Source organism: Zophobas morio, unplaced genomic scaffold, assembly GCF_036711695.1.
Source record: "Zophobas morio isolate AGI-343-1 ecotype UQ-CSIRO unplaced genomic scaffold, CSIRO_AGI_Zmor_V1 ptg000023l, whole genome shotgun sequence".
NCBI lineage: Eukaryota > Metazoa > Arthropoda > Insecta > Coleoptera > Tenebrionidae > Zophobas > Zophobas morio.
In genome coordinates, this window is record NW_026972128.1 from 6551415 (window position 1) to 6578205 (window position 26791).

A 26791-nucleotide genomic window follows, 5' to 3' on the forward strand; every position below is an offset into this window, starting at 1 on the left:
AGATTACGAATCTATAATTTACTGAATATGTAATTTATCGGATTTGGTGGACAGTGTGATAAGTTTCTGTTTCTATAAAAATTACACTCCGTACAAAAATAAAATAACTAGTTAAGTGACCACTGAAATACATTGCAAATCCAATTATTCTAAACTTTTCTACACATTTTACGGTTGTCATGAACATGATAAATGACTAATCAGAATTTATCTGTTGATTCCTTCCAAAAGTTTGATGACGTCAAGATTATATTGTGACATTCTCCTTAATTAAAATTAAATTAACTTGTTTTTACTGTACAGTATAAAAAATGTTCATGATAAATCTGAATTATTTTTTCAATTATTATTAGTTGCTGTAAAACAGTAGTGGGTTACAGAAAATTAACCATCCTGTATATCATCTATTGTAAAACAATGCTTACATGTACTGCAAACATGCATGCATCGACGTGACAAGTTATTTATGTGATATTTAAGTTATTTGACAATGTCAGAGCTGTGCGTCATTTCAGTTTTTTAAATAAAAAGTGTGTATGTTGTGTTTGAATTTTTGTAAACAATCTCACGAAATGATGCGCTTCTGAAAAAAATCAATCTAGAAACATAAATGCTTTCAATAATATAAAAAAAGACAGTGTAGGTCTAGCTTTGATTATCATTAGCTAAACATAGTACATAAAAACGAATACTAATCTTAAATTGATGGAATACATTCATTCATTTTGTTTATTTTTGCTTGTTGACCCGTACATCATAAAGTAATTTTCATTTATTATTAATTTGCTTGTTATTTAGACGGTATCAGTGAATGAAGTTGTAAGATGTTAAGGAATTTATGGAAATCACTGATTATTTATTTATTGGGGCTACAACTTGATTATTATTTTCGATTTTACATATGTAGTCATAAAATTTTATGAGCAATAATGCTCGGTTTGCATAATTTCAATCATTGCATACTTGTACCAAATTTAAGTCGTCGGACCTTCTGGCTGATATTATTTGGAAACATTTAACCACACTCAAAATGAAAATAAATCGACTGTTTGGAGGCTTGACGTCATCCGTTGTTTACTTTTTAGCAGACGATTTATGTTTAATAAGAAAATTAATTGAACGCGTGTGAGCTTGTAACTAAATGGAGGGATTGGCAACTCGTCCAACAATCACAAGAAAGATATTTTTACAGTGAATTCCCCAACTTCATTCCGTGAAAAATGTTGCACACATTTTTATGCATTAATCCTGTTGAAAACGGAATACTAAATACGTTTCACTCACGGTTCCCAAAGAGTTTTTTAAAAAATAAACATCGTATCTTAGCTACAACTTGTGTATCGTGTGCTTGCGTAAACTCTGGTAAAAATAGTAAAAATAATAGTAGTAATTATAGACTTCTACAACCGTTTCGCCAATCCTGTTGTATTTTTGAGAAAATTTTTCGTTTGCTTACACGCAAAGGTTTATTGCGAATTAACGACAATTTACGTTTTTATGTCCCATTCAATATCGAGTTCGAGTATAGCTTGGAATTGTTGTTTGTATAAATTCGGAAGTATTCAGATTATACAAAAAACTGTTTAATTCATTCACCGGTTTTTTTACATGCTCTCGTGATTGTATGTATACTTGGAATATCACGCTTGGTTTTATTTTAAGAGAGTTAATTAAAATAAATATCTGCTAAACGTCGCGTGTTTTATTTAAAATACAAACCAAACATCAGATAATGTTGAAAAATATTTACTAATCAAACACGGTATGCATGAGCAAACACTGTCAAAATATACATCTGCAAGAAATGAGCTCGTGAAATGCGCCTCAACGAAATGTTACTTTAATGTTGCCAGCGCTCATAATTACGATTGTTGTCTAGCGAAAAATTATTTTAGATTTTATTTATATCGCGTTTTCTATAATTATGTTGACAACAAATTTACGTAAATGAATGTTGCGAAGATAAATTTAGAAACGTCCGGTTATACCTTTCACTAGGTGGGAATTATCTCCGCTGCGCTGGTATCAAAGTTTTTGTTTCTTTTTACTTTCGGAGCGTAAGCTAAGGAAGTATTTTATTCGAGTCCATCGGGCAACTGGCTTCTTTATGTTTCCTCGACGTTTCATGACCCCTAGACTAGGGAGAAATAGGTCTCCCGTTTCCGTCTGTCTGTCTGCCTGTCGTCTGTCTGGATTTTTATTAGACAGATAATGTGTTCTAAAGTACCGGATCGATTGTTGTCAAATTGTTGTATGCATGTTAAATTTGTCTGCTCATCCCCGCCAACAATGTTGAGTGTTGAGTTTTGACCTTGGGCATCCACAGATTTTTGAAAGAAAACAAAATTGAAGATACATAACAAATTTTCGATTTTTCGGCTTTTCGATTTCCCGATTTTTCGATTTTTTGATATTTCAGTTTTGGGATTTTTCGTTTTTTTTTTCAATTCTATTTTTCGATTCTTCGATTTTCTGATTCTTCAAATTTTCAACTTCCCGATTTTTTTATTTTTACAATTGTTCAATTTTTTTATTTTTAAATTTTTCGATTTTTCGATTAATTTTCTCGTTTTTTTTCTTTTGGTTTTTCAATTTCTCGACTTCTATCTAGATTTCCCGATTTTTCGTATTTTCAGTTTTTTAATACTTCAATTTTTTTCGATGTTTCAGTTTTGAGATTTGTCAATACGTATTTCGATTCTCCATTTTTCCGATATTTCGACTTTCGATATTTCAATTTTGGGATTTTTCAATACATATGTATTTCGATTCTTCAGTTTTTCGATTGTTCCATTTCTTGATTTTTTGCCTTTTAGACTTTTCAATTTTTTGATAATTTCATTTTTCAATTTTTAAAATTCTAGATTTTTGATTTGTCAATTTTTCCGTTTTTTGATGCTTCGACTTCATGATTTTTTGATTTTCGACTTCTTGGTTTTGGATTTTTACATTTTCAGCTTTTTCAATTTTTTGGTTTTTAAATTTGTCAGTTTTTCAGTGTCTCGGTTTTTCAATATTTTCAATTTCCCAATTTTTAGATTTTTCGGCTTCGCGACTTTTTGATTCCTCGATCTTTTGATGTTTCATTCCTCAATTTTTCGATGTTTCGATTTTTAAATCTTGGTTTTAGATTTTTCGACATTTCATCGTCTCGATTTTTAAATTTTTTGATTTTTAAATTTTTCGATATTTTCGATTTTTCAATTTTACGAATTTTCAGTTTCTTATTTTCTTGATTTTTTGATTTTTCGATTTCTCAACTTCTCGATTTCCCAATTTTTAGTTTTTTCAGTTTTTTGATACTCCAATTTTTCTTCGATATTTCAGTTTTGAGATTTGTCAATATTTCGATTCTCCAATTTTTCGATTTTTCGAATTATCGATGTCGCAATTTTTTTAAATTTTATATTTTTCAATATTTCATTTTTCGACTTTTTTGATGTGTCGATTTTTCAATGTTTCGATTCCTCAATTTTTCTTCGATTTTTCAGTTTTTCGATTTTTTGTTTTTTCGATTTTTTAGTTTTTCGATATTCAAATTTTAGATTTTTCGATATTCAAATTTTAGATTTTTCGATATTCAGATTTTAGATTTTTCGATTTCTCGATTTTTAAGTTTTTTGATGCTTCGATATCTCGATCTGTTGATTTTTCGACTTCTTGGTTTTAGATTTTTCCATTTTCCGATTTTTCAATTTTTTGGTTTTGAAATTTTTCAGTTTCTCCACTTTTCAATATTTTTGATTTCCCAATTTTTAGATTTTTCGACTTCCCGACTTTTCGATTACTCAATCTTTGATGTTTCAGTTTTTCAATTTTTCTAAGTTTCATATTTTCAATTTTTCGATTTCCCAATTTTTCGTCATATCAATTCTCGATTTCCCAATTTTTCGTTTTTTCTGTTTTTTAATACTCCAATTTTTCTTCGATATTTGAGTTTTGAGATTTGTCAATATTTCGATTCTCCAATTTTTCAATTTTTCGAATTATCGATGTCGCAATTTATTCAACTTTTAAATTTTGGAGTTTTCAATATTTCATTTTTCGATTTTTTGATGTGTCGATTTTTTGATTTTTCAATGTTTCGATTCTTCAATTTTTCTTCGATTTTTCAGTTTTTTGATATTTCAATTGTGGAATTTTTCAATACATATTTCGATTTTCAGTTTTTCGATTTTTCCATTTTTAGATTTTTTGCTTTTTCGATTTTTTAGTTTTTCGATATTCAAATTTTATTATTATTAATTTTTCAATTTTTAAAATAGATTCGATTTCTCAATTTTTCAGTTTCTCGATTTTTCAATATTTTCGATTTCACAATTTTTAGATTTTTCGATTTCCCGACTTTTCGGTTTATCGATCTTTTGATGTTTGGTTTCTCAATGTTTCAGTGTTTCAATTTTTGATTTTTAAATTTTTCGATTTTTCAATTTTACGAATTTTCAGTTTCTTATTTTCTTGATTTTTTGATTTCTCAATTTCCCGATTTTTCGTTTTTTCAGTTTTTAATACTTCAACTTTTCTTTGATATTTCAGTTTTGAGATTTTTCAATATTTCATTTTTCGACTTTTATGATGTCGATTTTTCAATGTTTCGATTCCTAAATTTTTCTTCAATTTTTCAGTTTTTCGATATTTCAATTTTGGAATTTTCCAATACATATATCGATTTTAAGTTTTTCGATTTTTTGCTTTTTCGATTTTTTAGTTTTTCGATATTCAAATTTTATTATTATTAATTTTTCAATTTTTAAAATAGATTCGATTTCTCAATTTTTCAGTTTCTCGATTTTTCAATATTTTCGATTTCACAATTTTTAGATTTTTCGATTTCCCGACTTTTCGATTACTCGATCTTTTGATGTTTCAGTTTTTCAATTTTTCAAAGTTTCGATATTTCAATTTTTCGATTTCTCAATTTTTCGTTTTTTCAGTTTTTTAATACGTCAATTTTTCTTCGATATTTCAGTTTTGAGATTTTTCAATATTTCATTTTTCGACTTTTTTGATGTGTCGATTTTTCAATGTTGCGATTCCTCAATTTTTCTTCGATTTTTCAGTTTTTCGATTTGTTGCTTTTTCGATTTTTTAGTTTTTCGATATTGAAATTTTAGATTTTTCGATTTCTCGATTTTTAAGTTTTTTGATGCTTCTTTTTGCTGATTTTTTCATTTTCCGATTTTTCAAATTTTTTGGTTTTGAAATTTTTCAATTTTTCAGTTTCTCGACTTTTCAATATTTTTGATTTCCCAATTTTTAGATTTTTCGACTTCCCGACTTTTCGATTACTCGCTCTTTTGATGTTTCAGTTTTTCAATTTTTCCAAGTTTCGCTTTTTCAATTTTTTGATTTCCCAATTTTTCGTCATATCAGTTCTCGATTTCCCAAGTTTTCGTTTTTTCAGTTTTTTAATACTCCAATTTTTTTTGGATATGTCAGTTTTGAGATTTGTCCATATTTCGATTCTCCAATTTTTCGACTTTTAAATTTTGGATTTTTCAGTTTCTCGACTTTTTAGTATTTTCGATTTCCCAATTTTTAGATTTTTCGACTTGACTTTTCGATTTCTCGGTTTTTTGTTTCGTTTCCCGATGTTTCAGTTTTTCAATTTTTTAATGTTTCGATTTTTCAATTTTTGATCTTCCAATATTTCATTATTTCAGTTTTGGAATTTTTCAATTTCGATTTTGGATTTTTCGATTTCTCCATTTCAGATTTTTCGACTTTTCGTATTTTCGATTTTTCAATTTTTTTATTTTTAAATTTTTCAATTTTTTCGATTTGTGTGATATTTAGATTTTTCAATTTTTCAATATTTTAATTGATTACAATTTTCTCAAATTTTAGGTTTTTTGATTGTTCAATTTTTTGATTTTAGGATTTTTCGGTTCCGTTTCATAACAAATCGGTTTTTCGATTTTTAAAATTTTTCAACTTTTCGATTTTTAGATTTCTCAGTTTTTCAACATTTTAATTTTGGGAATTTATCAATTTTTGGATTTTTCGATTTTTTAATGTTTCGATCTCCCGATTTTTAGAGTTTTCGGTTTTTAAGATGTTCAATTTTTCGATTGTTCGATTTCTCGATATTTTAATTTTTCAGTTTTTCGACTTTTCGAAAAGCTTTTTTCCCGTTGGTTGCCTGCTTTATATATATTTCATATTTTCCGCACTTGTACGGACTGCGTCCCCTTGGAATTTACGCCCTCGTGGCAAGAGACGTTCCGTCAAAATTACCTTCGATCAATTTTTTAAAAATAGAAATATGTTTTACAAGTCTGAATGGTAACAAATTAGACACCAGAGTCCAACTAATCCTGCTTCTTTAGGAAAAATTATGACATTAGATTTTACTATTTTTTGTTCTAACCTTTGGTTATTGTAAAAGGTTGCTGTGCAATTTCGATTTTTTTGCCTCGGGAAAAATTTCAAGGCGGATTCATAAACAAGTACAAGTATGTTACGGATATTTGATAAAATTTAAATCCTGTAGGGATGACTAGGCAAATTTTGGTTATCGTTTTAGTTCAACCAACAGAAGTCGAAATTTAACCTGTTTTTAAATAATCTTGTGTATATAATGTAGTGAACTTCGGACTATGTTTGTAAACCTTTAAATTTTGTCACCGTCAGCTAATCAAACAAGAATAGTTTTCTTATAAATAAAAAATTGTATTCTACGAAATATAACTGAGCTTTAATTTTCTTGCATTTCCTGCTGAGGTGCCGTTAAGAAATATCGCTTAAAAAGTAAAAAATCATTGGCAATGTTTCAGTCCAATTAACTCTGCGTCACAACAAATTCTGCTTGCAATTTGCTAGTCGATAAATTAAGTATCCGATCAAAAATAACCGTTTCAATTGAAATTTTATGTGATGTAGTAGGTACATAAGTAATTTTGTAAACAAATTAACGAGTTATAAGTAGTTCTAGAAAATACAATTTTTAGGTTAGGAATATCATGTAGATAGTAAAACGCTAACCAAAATTTGTCTAATCCGCCCCACCAATAATGGGATGGTCATCTCCAAAATTTACAGTAGTAAATGTTATTTAAATTTAATAAAATAAGATACTCCTGCACTCGTAGTTTATAAACTGTCTATTTTTTTTGTGAATAAGATTTAAAAACTATATTTTATTAAAATGGTGGAACGCTGTAATATGAAATTACAGATTCTTTTTCGTAGTATTGCCCTAAAACCTGATATTCAAATCTGACAAATTTGATATCGATCAGTGAAGTGGTTGCTACGTTTGAATGAAAAATCCACACATACAACTAGACGCACTTTACTTTACGAAAAGCACGTTCAATGTATTCAATTACATTTTCCGTACTTTGTACTTCTAAAAATATACGTGCTGTGTACCACCATTTTCATTATTTTAATCGAAATTGAATGGATAATAAAATTGATATTTAATAACTTTATGATATTGCTGCCTTAAGATTAGCAGTTTTATCTCACTTTTATCTTAAATAAATTTAGACTTAAAACGAAAACGTGTTCTTGACGTGGTTTTTACATTCAATTCTTGATTATTTTAAATAGTTTTGTGGTTTCTTATTTTAAATCCTAGAACCATTATTATACTTCGAATACATTTTTTAGTTTAAAATTCAGAGCATATTTTGTTTTATTAAAAAAAATATATACATATATAAAAATTTATTGGCGTGACATAACTTATAAAATATTTAAAAATAATGCTTGGTAATTGTATCGTGTACTCATCTATACGTATAAAATCGAAGTTCGCTTTTAAAAATGAAAAACAACTTCTAAAATCCACACCTCATTTTTTTTAATCAATGATGATTTAATGTGTTCAGTTATCGCTTGTTATAAGAAACTAAAATTTGACTGTTTTAAAAGGTCATTATTTTTTAATGCATTAAGACGAAATTTCTCAAATTACGAATCAAATTTCGAGCAAAAACTGTTTGAACATGCTTTTCCAAGATTATTTTTTTTGTGTTGAAAATTTCTTAATTACAACTAATCCTTCCGTATTGATTCAAATAATGTGCGTTGTGCGAAGTTTCGTTCAAGTTTAAAAATAAAATTCTTTCATGCCTTGACCAACCTGACAACATCGCCCTTGATATTGTGTAGGAAATCCACTGTGGAATTTATCGGTAGCCATCTACACCTGAACTGAACAATAGATTGTTTCTTATTTTCCGTATCAGTAGTTTTTTACACTTTATTAATCGGTCCGTCGATATTCTTGTCTGAGGCGATTTTTGTGGTTAACCACGTGTCATTTTCAAATCAATAATCCTTTGCGGTAGTGTAGTAAACGCAGCCTGCTCCGAATCATTTTATTTTCAACCAGACGATACCTTTTCTGGAAACATTTCTAGTTATTTAAGTAAGGGCTGTGGGTGTATCTGATTGATGTGAGTATTGATTAAAGTAGCCAACTAGTGAGGTGGTTATAATAGAACAAGGGTTTTCAAGTTTTTTCAAGGGTAAAAATCCGAGATAAGGTATTAAAGAGAAGCGAGCCATCTTAATTTAAGATTGGGATGGGAGCTGGGAAAGAGTTTTATAATCAATAGTTACACTACAAATGGTTTTGGTTTTTAACAATACATTCATAAATTTATTGAAGAAATGTCGAAAAATTGTAATAAATTTAATACCGTAACGGTTTTATGTGTCTTCCATTGAACAAATAATTTATATTGAATAAAAAAAAAACGCCGTGAATAGAGAATTGATTTGTAATTTTAACACAACGTTCTGAAGTATGTTTTTTTTTCTAACGCCCATCCGCGTTCCATGTGTTGGCGTGTTACTAAGCAACATGCTTTTGATAACTGTAATAACATTAGTTCAATTTTCAACGCCTTTCTAAGACTCTGAATATTAATATTCCAATGACTATAATACTGATAATAGTTCTCGTGTTTCGTCTCTGTTGGAAGTTTTTTGGAAAGGTAATTTTCCAAGCTAATTTATGGAAAACTTTAAGTGCGCCATAAGATCGTCGTGACGTCTCTTCCTATAAAAAATTGATGGCGTCACGTGCTCTTTTAATGTTTTAAGCTCTACACATGTGGCTTAGTTCAAACAAATAAAATTTGTGCACCAATTTTACAAATATCTGAGAAACCATACACGTACGAACTACTTTTGAAATTTTAATGAAATAACTACAAGTGGTTGTTGAGTCATCATGGAACGTTCGTGTGGGATCCTGGAAAGCTGAATTGTTGATCCCTATATTTTTTTAGAGACAATTTAAATTTATTCAAACGAATTTGCCATTGTTGCTCAATAATTTGAATTTGAAAATTGGATAAAATTTATTATTTCAACAGGACTGTGCTCCTGCGCATTACTCGTATCATGGAAGGGTGTGGGATTACCAACAGGTGCATTGGGAACTCCAGTTAATAGCGTGGAACATATGGAAGATAAAATTAGACAAGCCATAGAATCAGTCTCACTAGATGTTTTAATGTGGGTGTTTGAACCATTGTTATATTGAATAAATACATTTTTGTTGTTAAAAGTGATTGTTGCTTTTCATTGGAAATGAAGACGACTTTTTTCCAAATATTTTTTCAAAAGTTTATAATTTTTTAAGTCGAGCAACACAAAATTTAAAATGCCAATTTACACTTTTTTCAATTGTGATTTTTGAAAAGTTGTCTAAAATCCTCAAAAAATCCTGGGCCGTAGAGCTCGACGAGTTGAGTCTAAAAACATAAAGTGTACGTTCCCAGATCAAGATTTTTGGAAAATTCGGTTTGCTAATATATTTTTTTAATACCTCAAACTGCAATTTTTCATTTTGTCGATTCTGGAAAAATTGTTGAAGAAATGAAAACATTTCCAAAAAAATTTAGAACGACAAGCTCATGCACCATTATAGTTTGATTAGACATCTGAAAACACTTTTATTATATCACCTCGGATAACCGGAAAAAAATGAGAAAACAATTTCCCAAAAATTAACAACAAAAAATGTTTTAATGGACTTTATTCATAGAGAAAAATGATGTCTTGTAGACAATTATCCCTGGATCTTATATTTAAAATCAATTTTACTAAATCATCAAATAACCCAGCAAAATGGAAAAAAATTATTCCGAACATTTTTCAAAAAACTTAAAACAGACTCCATACAAATAAAAAACACAACTGTATTCAGAATATTTTCCAAATTACGAATTTGAACTCATTGTTTCGATAATTTTTATTTTTCAAATAATTACCGCATAAAGGAAACATTTTCCAAAACTTTTCCAAAAAAATGTTCAGACCGGCTTTAACCAAGTTAGCATCTGATGTCATTTTTTGTCCACTTCTTCAAACGGCCAAGTAAATCAAATTATTAAAAAAAATATCGCAACGAAAAATTTAAATGAGTATGAAATAAAAGCAAATAACATGAAAAAAATATAAGCTTATAATAAATTTGAATTGTTTAATTTCGAATTTCAAATCATCCTTTTACATCTGGTCAAACAGGAAAAAAATCTAAAATTTTCACAGACAATATTTCCGAGATTTACGTATTTGAAGTCGTTTTTGCTATGTTTTTTTTAATAATAAATTTATAGCAAATTCAAAGAATCGAAAAAAACTGGCAAGCATTTTTCAAAAAATTCAAAAAGAAGTTAAAATAGGCGCCATGAAAAAATGACAAAGTTATGTAGAATTTCCATTGCCTAATTATAAATTTAAAATAATTTTTTGGGTTTTTTTGGTTAAGCGAAAAAAATTGGAAAAGACTTTCGATAAATTATCAAATAGCTCAGCAAAATGCTATAATTTTTCAAAGTTTTTCGACATAAAAGGGAAACATTTTCTAAAAATTTCAAAAAAAAGTTGAAACCGGCTTTAAAATTGTGAAAAATTTGAAATTATGGTTATTACATCTGTTCAAACAACCGAAAAAGGTAATAATTTTCCAACAAAATCTTTTAATGGACTTCACTCTATTAGAGAAAATTGACTCGTCCAAGACGTCATTTTTGCCAAATCTCTTAAAATGCCCCAGCAAAATGAGCCAATATCATGAAAAAATGTTTCAAAGAAGCTTTAAAACGAAAGAAAATTAAAAATAATAATTTTACAGACGTATTTTACGTAGGTGTCACGAAAAAAGATAAACTTAAATATGTAGAATTTTCATTACCTAATTACAAATTTGAAATAATTTTCCTTATATGTGTTAATGGTTCCGGACAAAGATTTTGGAAAAATTCGGTTTGATTATGGAGTTTTTTTTAATATCTCGAAAATGTTTCTATTTTTTTTAGAAAATGAAGCTCAAGAAATCTATAAGAAAATGTTTTTTTAATAATTATTTTCAAAGGATTTTCAAAAACGGTAAAAACATTCAAACGGGGGATATTGAAAAATGATATTTTCGTTGCCAAAAACTGCGAAATAGATCTCTAATTCGAAAAACATAACATGTTACTGGTGCTACTTGGTGCCGGACCAAAATTTTCGAAAAATTCGGTTGGATAATGGCATTTTTTTAAATATCTCAAATATCGGCATTTTTCAATTTAAGGATTCTGGAAAATTCTTGGAATTTTAGAAAAAATGAAGTCAAAAATAACTTTTATAAGTCGAAATCTACGAGAAAATGTCTTTTTTCGCCAGCCGTCTTAAAAGATGTCACTTTTAACGTCAATTTTGGACGGAAAACTTGACGTTTTTGTGAGAGTAAAAAAAAGTTGCGTTACTAAAGTAACAACGTCATTTTTGCCTTTTTAATCCTAGCATTAATTTTTTTTTTTAATCCTAGCCTTAAAAAGTTAAAATTTTTTTGAGATTTACTTTTTGGCTGGCGAAAAAGTAGTATGTTTCATTCGGATTAAAAGTCAGTTTTTGACTCGCAATTTTGCATCCGCTCGGCTTCGCTTCGCTCCGCCTCGCAAATGCAAAATTTGCTCGTCGCAAAAAATGGCACTTTTAATCCTAATAAAACAATCTACTATTGTGTAATTTGGAAGGGTGCTCAAAAATGGTCAAAAAATTCATGGAAGAGGTTTTGAAAAATTGAAATTTTAGAAAAGTTGCCTAAAAATACTCAAATTCTGGGAAATAGATCTCGACGCGCTGATTCGAAAAACATTACATGGTAATGGTGCCGGACCAAAATTTTCGAAAAATTCAATTTGATATTGGGGTTTTTTAAATTCACCGAAAATTGTCATTATTCATTTTAAAGAATTGTGGAAAAATTGTCAGAATTTTAGAAGAAATGAAGCTGAAAATAACTTCTATAAGCCAAAATCCAGAGAAAAATGTCTGTGTAATTTCGAAGGGTGCTCAATAATGCCTAAAAAATTCATACATCATTGAAAAATTGAAATTTTGGAAAAGTTGACAAAAAATATTAAAAAAAATTCAGCGAAATAGATCTGGACGAGCTGATTCGAAAAACAATATGTTACTGATGCCACTTGGTGTTGGACCAAAATTTTCGAAAAATTCAATTTGATATTGGGGTTTTTTTAAACCCACCGAAAATTGTCATTATTCATTTTAAGAATTGTGGAAAAATTGTCCGAATTTTAGAAGAAATGAAGCTGAAAATAACTTCTATAAGCCAAAATCCACAGAAAATTGTGCGTGTAATTTCGAAGGGTGCTCAATAATGCTCAAGAAATTCATACATCATTGGAAAATTGACACTTTAGAAAAGTTACAAAAAAAATACTAAAAAAAATTCGGCGAAATAGATCTGGACGAGCTGATTCGAAAAATTCAATTTGATATTGGGGTTTTTTAAATATACCGAAAATTGTGGTTTTTCATTTTAAGAATTGTGGAAAAATTGTCCGAACTTTAAAAGAACTGAAGCTGAAAATAACTTCTATAAGCCAAAATCCACAGAAAAATGTCTGTGTAATTTCGAATGGTGCTCAATAATGCTCAAAAAATTCATACATCATTGAAAAATTGAAACTTTGGAAAAGTTGCCAAAAAATACTAAAAAAAATTCGGCGAAATAGATCTGGACGAGCTGATTCGAAAAACAAAATGTTACTGGTGCCACATGGTATCGGACCAAATTTTTCGAAAAATTCAATTTGATATTGGGGTTTTTTTAAACCCACCGAAAATTGTCATTATTCGTTTTAAGAATTGTGGAAAAATTGTCAGAATTTTAAAAGAAATGAAGCTGAAAATAACTTCTATAACCTAAAATCCACAGAAAAATGTCTGTATAATTTCGACGGGTGCTCAATAATGCTCAAAAAATTCATACATCAGTGAAAAATTGAAATTTTGGAAAAGTTGCCAAAAAATACTAAAAAAATTCTGGGAAATAGATCTGGACGAGCTGATTCGAAAAACAACGTTACTGGTCCCACATGGTGCCGGACCAAAATTTTCGAAAAATTCATTTTGATATTGGGGTTTTTTAAATCCACCGAAAATTGTCATTATTCATTTTAAAGAATTGTGGAAAAATTGTCCGAACTTTAAAAGAAATGAAGCTGAAAATAACTTCTATAAGCCAAAATCCACAGAAAAATGTCTGTGTAATTTCGAAGGGTGCTCAATAATGCTCAAAAAATTCGTACATCATTGGAAAATTGACATTTTAGAAAAGTTGCCAAAAAAATACTAAAAAAAATTCTGGGAAATAGATCTGGACGAGCTGATTCGAAAAACAATATGTTACTGGTGCCACATGGTGTCGGACCAAAATTTTCGAAAAATTCGATTTGATATTGGGGTTTTTTAAATACACCGAAAATTGTCATTTTTCATTTTACGAATTGTGGAAAAATTGTCCGAATTTTAAAAGAAATGAAGCTGAAAATAACTTCTATAAGGCAAAATCCACAGAAAAATGTCCGTGTAATTTCGAAAGGTGCTCAGTAATGCTCAAGAAATTCATACATCATTGGAAAATTGACATTTTAGAAAAGTTACCAAAAAATACTAAAAAAAATTCGGCGAAATAGATCTGGACGAGCTGATTCGAAAAACAATATGTTACTGGTGCCACATGGTGTCGGACCAAAATTTTCGAAAAATTCAATTTGATATTGGGGTTTTTTAAATACACCGAAAATTGTGATTTTTCCTTTTGAGGATTGTGGAAAAATTGTTGAAATTTTAGAAGAAATCAAGCTGAAGATAACTTCTGCAAGCCAAAATCTACAAGAAAATGTCTGTGTAATTTCGAAGAATGCTCAAAAAATTCATACGGGAGTTGAAAAATTGATAGTGTTAATGGTTCCGGATTAAGTTTTCGAAAAATGCAGTTTGAAAATGATTTTTTTTTATTTGTTACAATGCATTTCCTTGTTCTTGACGTTTTTGCTCTGAAGATAGCAGTAGAAAGTGCTGAAACATGTTTATTAATTTATGAAATCATGGCCACTTCAAGAAAAATCACAACGAATCATTCGACTATGTTTAATATTTTTGATACATTGAAAAATAAATCTAGGAAACCCCTGAAATGTATTTTGTCTTGCATCTTCGGATTGGTTAGATTCGTTATTACTCTTGAATCACCCTTATCTAGTTTGCTGTGCTATATTGGTATACTTTATCTACAATATGTACTACTTTTTAATTGCTCCTCACACCCCACCTATTGGACTAGAAAACGTTCTAGGCGTTGTTCTGCTTTGCTCTCTCCGCCTTAAAAATTTTCTCTCAATACTGTATCGATTTATCGCCTCTTATCCACCTTTGACAACCTGAAACAAATAAAACCCTTTATTTGCAGGTATTACAGAGACAAATGGACATGGAGCTCGAAATGCTCCCCGAGGGCGGCGGCAAAGACAAAGACAAAGGTCCCATAGCGCGCCTCAGCGTGCTCCAGTTGAGTTCGACACCCGTCGACCAAGAACACAAACCGGACCGAGACCACGACTTCAGCGACGACGATGACGAGATCAGCTCAGGCGAGGAAGAAGTCGCGGACCTGTCCGACAGCGAGCCGATCCGAACGAAAATGCCCCACGCCCGGCACAACCTGAAGCAACGTTTCGTCTCTCTGCTGCGCCGCTTCAGGGTGCCGGACAGCGAGGGCGGGCGCAGCGCCGACCTGTCGAACCCCAGCGACATCCAGGCGCTGTTTCAGGAACTCGAATCGCTGAGCTGCGACGAGGACTCGCCCGGGGAGCAGGACACGATGTCCATCTCCAGCACGCCGAAGCCCAGCCTGCGGCCGTTCTTCAGCAGCAGCAAGAGCCTGCTGGACTCCAACCCGGCCCACAGCAGCGAGACCGAGAAGTTCATCGACGACAAGGCCTCGGGCAGCGACGGCAACGCGGATATCTGTTTCACGGACCCCGAGGTGCAGTCGGATCCGCAGACGGGGTCGCCGCCGAGGGAGCAGTCGGGCACGTCGAGGCAGAAGATGTCGGGAGACAGCGACTTCACTAACTTGATGCAGGAGTTCAGCGAGAGGAAGTCGAAGTTGTTCAGGTCGTCGGCTTCTTCGGGCAAGAAGAAGAACTCGCTGAGCGTGAGCTCGGACGTTCCGGTGCCGGAAGTGGTTACGGTGAGTTCGGTTTTGGGCAGGGGCGGACTGAAAGAAGGAAGTCGGGCGGGAAAGAGGCCGCGATTGTTGGGTTGAGCGGCTTCAAACTTTTTATTGCTGAAAACTTCCGTTTCCTATTTGTTACACAAAAAAAGCCCATTAAGCCGATGTCGATTGAAAAGAGCGAAGTAACAAGTTTGGTTTCTTGAATAATCGCGTTCTAAAAAATTGTTGTAGTATTGCGGATGGATGTGGTAATTTCTTTTGAAAACTGTTGTCGTTGGAAGTATACATTAAATTCCGCATCCGTGCGTATTGATCACGACAAACTCTCAATTTTTCGATTTTTAGGTTCGCAGTCTTTTGATTTTACAGTTTTTTGATTTGCATTTTTCGAGTTTTAGTTTTGCGATTTTTGGATTTTTTAATTTTTCGCTTATACGATTATTAGTTTTTTGTTTCTTCAATTTTTCGAGCTTTCAATTTTTTCCATTTTTCAATTTTTGATTTTTTTTTCGATTTTTTGCTTTTCAGTTTTTAGGTTTTGAAATTTTTCGTTTTTACATTTTTTGATATTATATTTTTTTATTTTTACATTTTACGATATTTAATTTAATTTTTAGATATTTTAATGTTCCATTTTTTCAATTTTTCGATTTTTAGCGTTGTTATTTTTCCTTAATTTTAGGATTTAGCAGTTTTATAATTTTGTGATTTTTCGATTTCTCAAGCAACTTTGGGTGATACTTCAATTTGACGTAAATCAATGTAGACATGTTTAACTAATCACTTGTAAAACACTTTTTGAAAGTTTGACAGGCAACGCCAACTCTAATAATTCATTCTATTATTTATTAATTGTTATGAAAATTTTAGGTGTTGCCTCCACTGGAAATGTTATGAATTAAAATAATTGAAAAAAGCACGCGTGTCGAAAATGACGTTGCAGATCATAATGCGAGTGCAACAACAGCATCCATTAATTTCCATACCCGTGCTGACCAATCGAAAAATTGAAAAACTGAAAATGGGAAAATTGGAAATAACAAAATTGTAAAACTGAAAAAAAAATCGCACAATTGAAGAAACGAAAAATCACACAAGTGAAAAATTAAAAATCGGGAAACTAAAAATCTAAAAAACCAAAACTGTAGAAACGAAAAATTGCACACTGAAAATCGAAAAATTGGAAAAATGAAAAAATTGAGAAGAAATAAACATTGATAGTCAAAAATCGTAAAATTTGTAAAATATGAAAATCGAAAAGTTGCAAAATTGTAAAATTAAATTGTAAATTCAAAATAAAAAATTAAAATATGTACAATTTATAAAAGCGAAAGTCATAAAACTAAAAAATTGAGCAAATTGAGAAAGTCACTGAAAAATGGGGAAACATTAAAACATGAGAAATTGAAAAATTAAGAAGTCAAATAATCGAAAAATCAGAAAATTGAATAAACGAAAAATTGAGAAAAAAAGCTGACCAATCGAAAAAAAAAATGAAAATCGACAGGTCGGAAAATTGAAGAAAGAAAAAACTGAAAAATTGAAAAAATTTAAATTAGAAATTTCGAAAAAATGAGAAACTATAAATCTTGAAACTGGACAATCAAAAAATTGAAAATCAAGAAGTGAAAAATTTAAAGAATTAAAAATTGAAATATCTAAAACTGAATAATTATAAAACCGAAAATTTGTAAAATAGAAGGGTTAAAAATTGGAAAACTAAAGATCTAAAAAATCCAAAACTAAATATTCTAAAAACTGTAAAAACGAAAAATTGCAAAATGGAAATCGAAAACTAAAACATCGAAAAATTGCAAAACTGTAAAATAGAAAAATCGAAAATAACGAAAAATTAAAACTTGACAAATTGTAAAATCGTAAAATATTAGAAATAGAGAAATTCAGAATCAAAAATTAGAATATCTAAAAATTATAAAAACAAAAGTCATAAAACTAAAAAATATAAAAATGGGAAGAGCAGAAAAATGAAAATTCGGGAAATATGAAAATTAAAACAGGAGAAACTGAAAAATAAAGAAGTCGAAAAATCGTAAAATTGAATAAACGAAAAATTGAGATGCTGACAACTTCAAAAATTGAACAATAAAAAAAACTTGAAAATTTTAAATCAAAAGGTCGAAAAATAAAAGAAACAAAAAACTGAAAAATTAAAAAAAATTAAATTGAAAATTAGAAAAATTCAAATTGAAAAAATGGAAAATTAAAATTCGAAAAATTGAAAAAATTAGTTATTAAAATATGTATCTAAGATTGAAAAATTATAAAACCGAAATTTGTAAAATTGGAAAGTTAAAAATCAAAAAAATTAAAACTGAATTTTCTAAAAACTGTAAAAACGAAAAATTGCAAAATGAAAATTGAAAAATCAAAAAATTGAAGAAATAAAAACTCAAAAATATAAAAATCGAAAAAGAACGAAAAATTAAAGCTAAAACTTGAAAAAATGTAAAGTCGTATATTTGTAAAATTGAAAAATTGAAAAGTTGCAAAATTAAAATATCTAAAAATTATAAAAGCGAAAATTACAAAACTAAAAAATTGAAAAATGATGTCACTGAAAAATGGGAAAAATGGAAAAATTAGAACACGGGAAATTGAAAAATTAAAAATCGGGAAACTAAAAATCTAAGAAACCAAAACTGAACTTAAAAATTACACAATGAAAATCGAAAAATTGGAAAACTGTAAAATGGAAAAATTGAAAAATTGAAAAATTCAGAAGTTTAACAATGAAAAAAATTGAGAAGAAATAAACATTGAATAGTCTAAAAATCGTAAAATTTGTAAAATATGAAAATCGAAAAGTTGCAAAATTGTAAAATTAAATTGTAAATTCAAAATAAAAAATTTATAAAAGCGAAAGTCATAAAACTAAAAACTTGAGCAAATTGGGAAAGTCACTGAAAAATGGGGAAAAATTTAAAACATGAGAAATTGAAAAATTAAAAAGTCAAATAATCGAAAAATCAGAAAATTGAATAAAGGAAAAATTGAGGAAAAAAAGCTGACCAACCGAAAAAGAAATGAAAATCGACAGGTTGGAAAATTGAAGAAAGAAAAAACTGAAAAATTGAACACTTGAAAAATTGCAAAAAATTTAATTTCGAAATTTCGAAAAAGTGAAAAATTAAAAATCTTGAAACTGGAAAATCGAAAAATTTAAGCAGCAAAAGTTGAAAAATGGAAAAATTGAAAAATTAAGGAAGCAAAAAATTGAAAATCAAGAAGTGCAAAATCGAAAAATTTAAAAAATTAAATATTGAAATATCTAAAATTGAAAAATTATAAAACCGAAAATTTGTGAAATTGAAAAGTTAAAAATCGGAAAACTAAAGATCTAAAAAATCCAAAACTAAATATTCTAAAAACTGTAAAAACGAAAAATTGTAAAATCGTAACATTGGAAAATTGTAAGATTTAAAAATCGAAATATTAGAAATAGAGAAATTCAGAATCAAAAATAGAACATCTAAAAATTTTAATAACGAAAGTCATAAAACTAAAAAATTGAAAAATGGCAAGAGTAGAAAAATGAAAAATCGGGAAATATGAAAATTAAAACAGGAGAAATTGAAAAATTAAGAAGTCGAAAAATTGTAAAATTGAATAAACGAAAAATTGAGATGCTGACAACTTTAAAAATTGAACAATCGAAAAAACTTGAAAATTTTAAATCAAAAGGTCGAAAAATTAAAAAAACAAAAAACTGAAAAATGAAAGAGTTGAAAAATTGAAAAAATGGAAAATTAAAACGCGAAAAACTGGAAAATAGAAAAATTTAAACATTCAAAAGTCAAAAAATTGAAAAAATTAGTTATTAAAATATCCAAGATTGAAAAATTATAAAACCGAAATTTCTAAAATTGGAAAGTTAAAAATCAGGAAACTAAAAATCAAAAAAATTCAAAACTGAACTTTCTAATAACTGTAAAAACGAAAAATTGCAAAATGAAAATTGAAAAATCAAAAAATTGAAATAAAAACTCAAAAATATAAAAATCGAAAAAGAACGAAAAATTAAAACTAAAACTCGAAAAAATGTAAAATCGTATATTTGTAAAATTGAAAAATAGAAAAGTTGCAAAATTAAAATATCTAAAAATTATAAAAGCGAAAATCACAAAACTAAGAAATTGAAGAATGATGTCGCTGAAAAATGGGAAAAATGGAAAAATTAAAAATCGAGAAATATGAAAATTAAAACACGGCAAATTGAAAAATTAAGAAGTCCAATAATCGAAAATCGTAAAATAGAATAAACAAAAAAAATTAAGAATCAGAAGGTCGAAAAATTGAAGAAATTAGATATTAAAATATATAAAGTTGAAAAATTATAAAACCGAAAATTTGTAAAATTGGAAAGTTAAAAATCAGGAAACTAAAAATCAAAAAAATTCCAAACTGAACTTTCTAAAAACTGTAAAAATGAAAAATTGCAAAATGAAAATCGCAAATTAAAAACTTGAAAAATTGCAAAACTGTAAAATTTTAAAAATCGAAAAACTGAAAAATTCAGAAGTTGAAAAATCAAAAAATTGAAGAAATAAAAACTCAAAAATATAAAAATCGAAAAAGAATGAAAAATTAAAACCAAACCTCGAAAAATTGTAAAATCATAAATTTGTAAAATTGAAAAATCGAAAAGTTGCAAAATTAAAATATCTAAAAATTATAAAAGCGAAAATCACATAACTAAAAATTGAAAAATGAAGTCACTGAAAAATGGGAAAAATGGAAAAATTAATAATCCGGAAATATGAAAATTAAAACACAGGAAATTGAAAAATTAAGAATTCCCGTAATCGAAAATCGTAAAATAGAACAAACGGAAAAAAAATAAAGAGTCAGAAGGTCGAAAAATTGAAGAAATTAGATGTTAAAATATCTAAAATTGAAAAATTATAAAACCGAAAATTTGTAAAATTGGAAAGTTAAAAATCAGGAAACTAAAAATAAAAAAAAATTCTAAACTGAACTTTCTAAAAACTGTAAAAACGAAATATTACAAAATGAAAATCGGAAACTAAAAAATCGAAAAATTGTAAAATCGTGAATTTGTAAAATTGATAAATCGAAAAGTTGCAAAATTAAAATACATGTCTGAAAATGATAAAAGCGAAAATCACGAAACTAAAAAATTGAAAAAGGGGGAAAATGGAAAAATTAAAAATCGGGAAATATGAAAATTAAAACACGGGAAATTGAAAAATTAAGAACTCCAATAATCGAAAATCGTAAAATAGAATAAACGAAAAAAAAATTAAGAATCAGAAGGTCGAAAAATTGAAGAAATTAGATATTAAAATATCTAAAATTTAAAAATTATAAAACCGAAAATTTGTAAAATTGAAAAATTGAATAATCGAAAAACATTAAAAATTGAAAAACTAAAATAGAAAAATCAAAAAATAAAAATACGAGAAATTGAAAAATTAAAGAGTTTAATAATTGAGAAATCGTAAAATTGAATAAACGAAAATTTGACAAATTCAGAAATTGAACAATCGAAAAAAATTTTAAAATATTAAATTAGAAGGTCGAAGTATTGAAAAAAAACAACTGTGAAATTGAAGAAACAAAAATTAAAAATCGAGAAACTGAAAAATCAAAAAATGTAAACAATCAAAAGTTGAAAAATTTAAACTTCGAAAAATCGGATGTTTGAGAAATCAAAAATCACAAACATTAAAAAAATTAAAAATTCAAAAATCGAAGGGCAAGGGAACATGGTCCTACTAAATTCTACTGCACGGTTTAAATTTTTAACGTTGACAGAATGCTGTGATGTCAAGTAGTACCACCTACAACTTTCACAATCAACTCTGATTCGTTTTATTTTCGTTAGCAAGGTGTTTTCACTAAAAAATTTTCATTGGTAATGATATTCATTTCACCTAATTTATACATAATCTCCTTCATTGCTCGAGATTTACTGTCATTATTTTTCCATCAATCGTTCTAAATTAAATTAGTTTCATTAGTAGTATTGTTTAAAACAAACTCTGTTTTAGCAAATTTAAGATTATGCATTCTTAAAAAATATATTTGGCACAATCTAATAGAGCTAAAATTTAAAATTATTTTCAGATATATAGAGTACGTCGTTTGAAAGCTATACACCGTAGTTGCATTTTAATTCCCGGTTAATTTTATAATATTCAAGTATTCAAAAATAAATAATAAATGCAGTGAAAGCTATCGTCAATTGTATGTAAATATAAACTGCAGAAGCTGTGCAATCGAAGACCTTTACAATTCTTTAAATCGGCCGTTGAACTTCACAAGACTGTAAAACTACTTTCCAATAAACCAATATTTGTTGCGGTATCGGTTATGACTTGCAATCGCATGCACCACACATCAAACAAGAATGTTATCCAGAACAGAAATAGCAGCAATTTCGGAGAAAAATTTATTGTAACTTTTACCTGAACTAAATCTGATCGTAATAGTTCTGAGACTTTTATTTGTGGCGATGACTAGTGTTTTGACCAAAGATGACTAATGCAAATAGAAGCACTTCTCTCAACTGCCTAACAGCTGTCGATCGACCTTTTCAAATGCTGAAAATTCTGGAGTATCATGAAGCGTCAAATAGCTACTACTTATTCTGTCAAGTAGCAATAGCGAATTTTAAACAAAAATAAATACGTTTAAAGGTTTAAAGGAACAGTTTCTTACATGCTGTAGTCAATGCATAGTTATTTAGGCTTAATAGCCTTGACAGACAGTGAACCGAGAGTCCTAAGATGACTAAATCCAGCACACCCTTTACAATACGCAAATCTCTTGACACTTGACATTAACGGCCATTTTTTATTACTAAAGTTTGTTTACGACTCTATAATGTAATTTGCGTCGAGATTTTGCTCCCATGACAATTTAGTTCCTAAATAAAATTCTACTCGTCGAAAAAATTTGACGAAATGTCTGTTTGGTAGTTTTTTTTTTAATTCAGCTGTTATTACTCCAAAATGATAAAATCCTTTGTACTCTTAATCTCGAATAGTATAGGCAGTACTTTCATTATTATGTTGTATAATGCAAACATCTGGAATATTTATCGGGCTATAAATGTGTTCCTTTATCAATTACCAGGGAAGGTTGGAAGTGTACTATAGAGTGTTTTAAAAAACGATATTTTTTATTGCCCAGATTTTACGAATATTTGTCGTGGTTATCTAAATCATACTGTTTGACAAAATCTCCGTTAACGATATTTTATTGAATTTATCAACTTAGATAAATAGAAATTCGACTGTATTGTAAAGTAGAACACAGAATTAAATAAATGAAAGAATGAAGGTTTTATACTGCCAAGTTGGTAGGAAGAAAAACTTCAAATTTATTAAGTATTATTGTTATTAAGAGAAACATTATTTAATGTTGCTAGTATTAATGGGAAAATATTGTCACAGGAAATAATATTTGAATCAGTCCGCCTCTGTTTTCTTTTTTTATACAATTTTTGGGAATGTACACTGACGCTACGGTTGCCTAGGCGCGAAAAATATTTCTCGAACAAGTCACTCGAGTCCTCCCTCTGGAAGAAACCGCTCTTCCGGAAGCAGTTGTATTAATCACAGGCCCTGACAGTATTACTGGACCATTATCAGCCCGACTCACCCATCATCGTATTTTTCTGCCATTATCATCAGTCGAAGTCAAAGCAGTCCTCACAGCCGTATTCAACAAAATCCACAAATAGTGAGTCGACAACTCCGAAAACCCAAACAATAATTAACTGTACAATTTCAGTTGCAACAGCTGTGCCAAGCCGGGAAGCTTTGTTAAATTAGTATTGATAGGAGGAGACACCCTGATTGGCTGGGTGATCCGTCCTTACGTCGAATTGTTGTCGAGTAAACCGCCGGAATGGTTGAATTACACGAGAATCTACATTGTTCCGGTGGGTAATTGCGGGTTAACGAGACATCTCGCTAATCTCGATCAAGGATACGCATCTCTGTTTCCCACCGATCAGGAATTGAAAATTGATGAACTCACTGGGAGATTACAGAGATACTTATCGGTTCCATCGTCGGCGCCGATTGCCCAACTTCCTCTCGGAGAAGCGATGCTGACGTGCCAGGATGACTCCAGTCAGCTTTTCGTACCATTTTTAAACGTAAGACGAGATTTATTTATTTATGCATTCGTTGTCTTGCGTATTCGTGTGGAATGGAGTCATTTCTTACATATGCGGCAAATGCAGATCACGCAAGTGAGAAATGGCCCATTTCGCGTGAATTGTAAACTATATTGTTTCTGCTATGTTACCTTTTTACTTTCTGAGTTACCAGATTTTTCAATGTTATAAATCCGTGTACAATTTTTTTCCCAAGCATCTAGAATTTTGGGAAAAAAATCAAAATTGTGTAACAACATTTTACAATTTAGCTTTGAAACTGCAAAACCGAATGCCTGAAATCTTGCAACTGTTTTAAGGTTATCGTAACCATGGTAAATCGTTAATCAAAATTTATTCGTTTATCCCCTTCCAAAAAATTGATGAGGTTATCTCAAAATTTTGTGGAATAAATCCTCTCGTCACTTTTGATGACTCAAAAAAAATAAATAAAATAAATGGGACAGTCTATTGTATTTATTTAAATCAAGAACGATTCACAAAACCAAATCTTATCATTTTTCGTAAAATCTGGATTTATTTACCTTCGACCAATTTTTTGATATCACAATTTTTGTTTTTTTTTTCATTTTCTTTATTTTTTTCAATTTTTCTATTTCTCACTTTTTAAAATTTTTAATTGTTCGGTTTGCATTTTTCAATTTTGTAATTTTTCGATATTACAATTTTTCGATTTTTCAGTTTCATTTTCCTGATTTTTTAACTTTCATTTCCCAATTTTAGATGACAATTTTTCATTTTTTCATTTCCTTTATTTTTTCAATGTTTGTTTCAATTTTGTAATTTTCTTTGTTTAATTTTTAAAATTCTCACTCTTTGATTTTTCAGTTCCACTATTTTCCAATTTTAAAATTTTTCAATTTTATGATTTTTGGATTTCTTAATTATCCAATTTTCTGATTTCTTTAATTTTGAATATTTCGTGTTTTCGATTTTGCACATTTTAGATTTTTAAATTCTCAGTTTTTAATTTTTCGATTTTTCACTTTTTCGTTTCTTCAATTTTCCGAGTTCTTGATTTTCAATTTTTAGATTTTTCAAAGTTTTCATTTTACACTTTTTCGTTTTGTTTATTTCTGGTTTTTCAATTTTACTATTTTTCCATTCTTTTGATTCGAAATATTGAAAAATTAAAAATCGGGAAACTTGAAAATTGAAAAAAATTAATGAATCAAAAAATTGGAAAGAAAAAACGAATCGAATCGAAAAATTATAGAATCGTCAAAATTGTAAAGTCGAAAAACTGTAACATTGGAAGATCGAAAAAATGAAAAATTAAATATCGGAACATTCAAAATATAAATCGAAAAATTGAAAAATCGAATAAATGAAAAAGTTTAAAATCGAAGAAATGAAAAATAGAAAAATTCTAAAATCGTAAAATCGGAAAAGTGAAAAATTTTAAAAATTATAATTATTATTACATATTTAAAATGAACAATTTTTCGGTTTTGAAATTTTTCAATTTTTCTATTTTTCACTTTTCATTTTCCCGATTTTAGGTAAGACTTTTTGTTTTTTCATTTCCTTTATTTTTTTTCAATGTTTTTTTTTCGATTTTATAATTTTGTTTTCTCAATTTTTCAAATTTTCAAACTTTGATTTTTCAGTTCCACGATTTTCCGACTGTAAAATTTTTGTATTTTGCAACGTTTGGATTTTTTAATAATCCGATTTTCTGATTTCTTTAATTCTGAATATTTCAATTTTACAGTATTTCGTTTTTTCGATTTTGTACTTTTTAGATTTTTAAGTTTCTCAACTTTTAATCGAGTTTTCAATTTTTAGATTTTTAAATGTATACCTTGTATACTCTTTTGTTTTTTTTTTTTAATTATTTTTCAATTTTACAATTTTTCCTTCTTTTGATTTGAAAACTTGAAAATCGAAAAACTGAAGAAGCGAACAATTGGAATTTTAAAAAACTAAAAATCGAGGAACTTAAAATTTGAAATAAATTAATAAATCAAAAACTTGGAAAGAAGAAAAATCGATTCAAATCGAAAAGTTGGAAAAGCCAAAAATTACTAACATCGAATAAATGAAAAAGTTTTAAAATGCAGTAATTGAAAAATGGAACAATTCTAAAATCGTAAAATAGAGAAAGTGACAAATTTTAAAAACTATAATTATCATTATAACATATTTAAAAAAAAAATTAGGAAAATTGCAAATCAAAAATCGAAACCAAAAATTAAAAAATCGAGAAACTGGAAAATCTAAAATTTCGAAAAAACGAAAAATTATGGAATTGTTAAAATTGTAACATTGAAAGATCGAAAAAGTGAAAAATTAAATATCGGAACATTAAAAAAATAAAAATCGAAAAATTGAAAAATCGAATAAATGAAAAAGTTTAGAATCCAAGAATTCTAAAATCGTAAAATAGGAAAAGTGAAAAATTTTAAAAATTATAATTATTATTACATATTTAAAATGAACAATTTTTCGATTCGTATTTTTTCAACTTTGCAATTTTTCGATATTACAATTTTTCATTTTTCCGATTTTAGGTAAGACTTTTTGTTTTTTTCATTCCCTTTATTTTTTACAATGTTATTTTTGATTTTGTAATTTTGTTTTTTCAATTTTTCAAATTTTCAAAATTTGATTTTTCCGTTCCACGATTTTCCAATTGTAAAATTTTTCTATTTTGCAATGTTTGGATTTCTTAATTATCCGATTTTCTGATTTCTTTAATTTTGAATATTTCAATTTTACAATATTTCGTTTTTTCGATTTTTAACTTTTAATCGAGTTTTCAATTTTTAGATTTTTTAATGTATACCTTTGATACTCTTTTGGTTTTTTTTATTATTGATGTTTCAATTTCACAAATATTCCTTCTTTTGATTTGAAAAGTTGAAAAATCGAAGAACTGAAGAAGCGAACAATTTAAATATTAAAAAACTAAAAATCGAGAAACTTAAAAGTTGAAAAAAATTAATGAATCAAAAACTTGGAAAGAAGAAAAATCGAATCAAATCGAAAAGTTGGAAAAGCCAAAAATTAACTGGAAAATCTAAAATTTCGAAAAAACGAAAAATTAGAAGTTCAAAAACCGAAAAATTGAAAAACTTCAAATTGAAAAATTGAAAAAATAGATTAAAAAAACAAAA

The 26791-nt window shown here is 28.4% G+C and overlaps 1 protein-coding gene across 1 annotated transcript in view; it reads left to right on the plus strand.

The window, feature by feature from the left end:
• The window catches only part of LOC135134705 (phosphofurin acidic cluster sorting protein 1), a 41785-nt gene that overhangs the window by 5942 nt on the left and 9052 nt on the right, over positions 1–26791 (plus strand). The window contains exons 3-5 of the mRNA XM_064063475.1: positions 14735–15517; positions 23025–23230; positions 23282–23651. Coding sequence (XP_063919545.1) covers positions 14735–15517; positions 23025–23230; positions 23282–23651 — 1359 coding nt within the window. The remainder of the gene's footprint in view (positions 1–14734; positions 15518–23024; positions 23231–23281; positions 23652–26791) is intronic.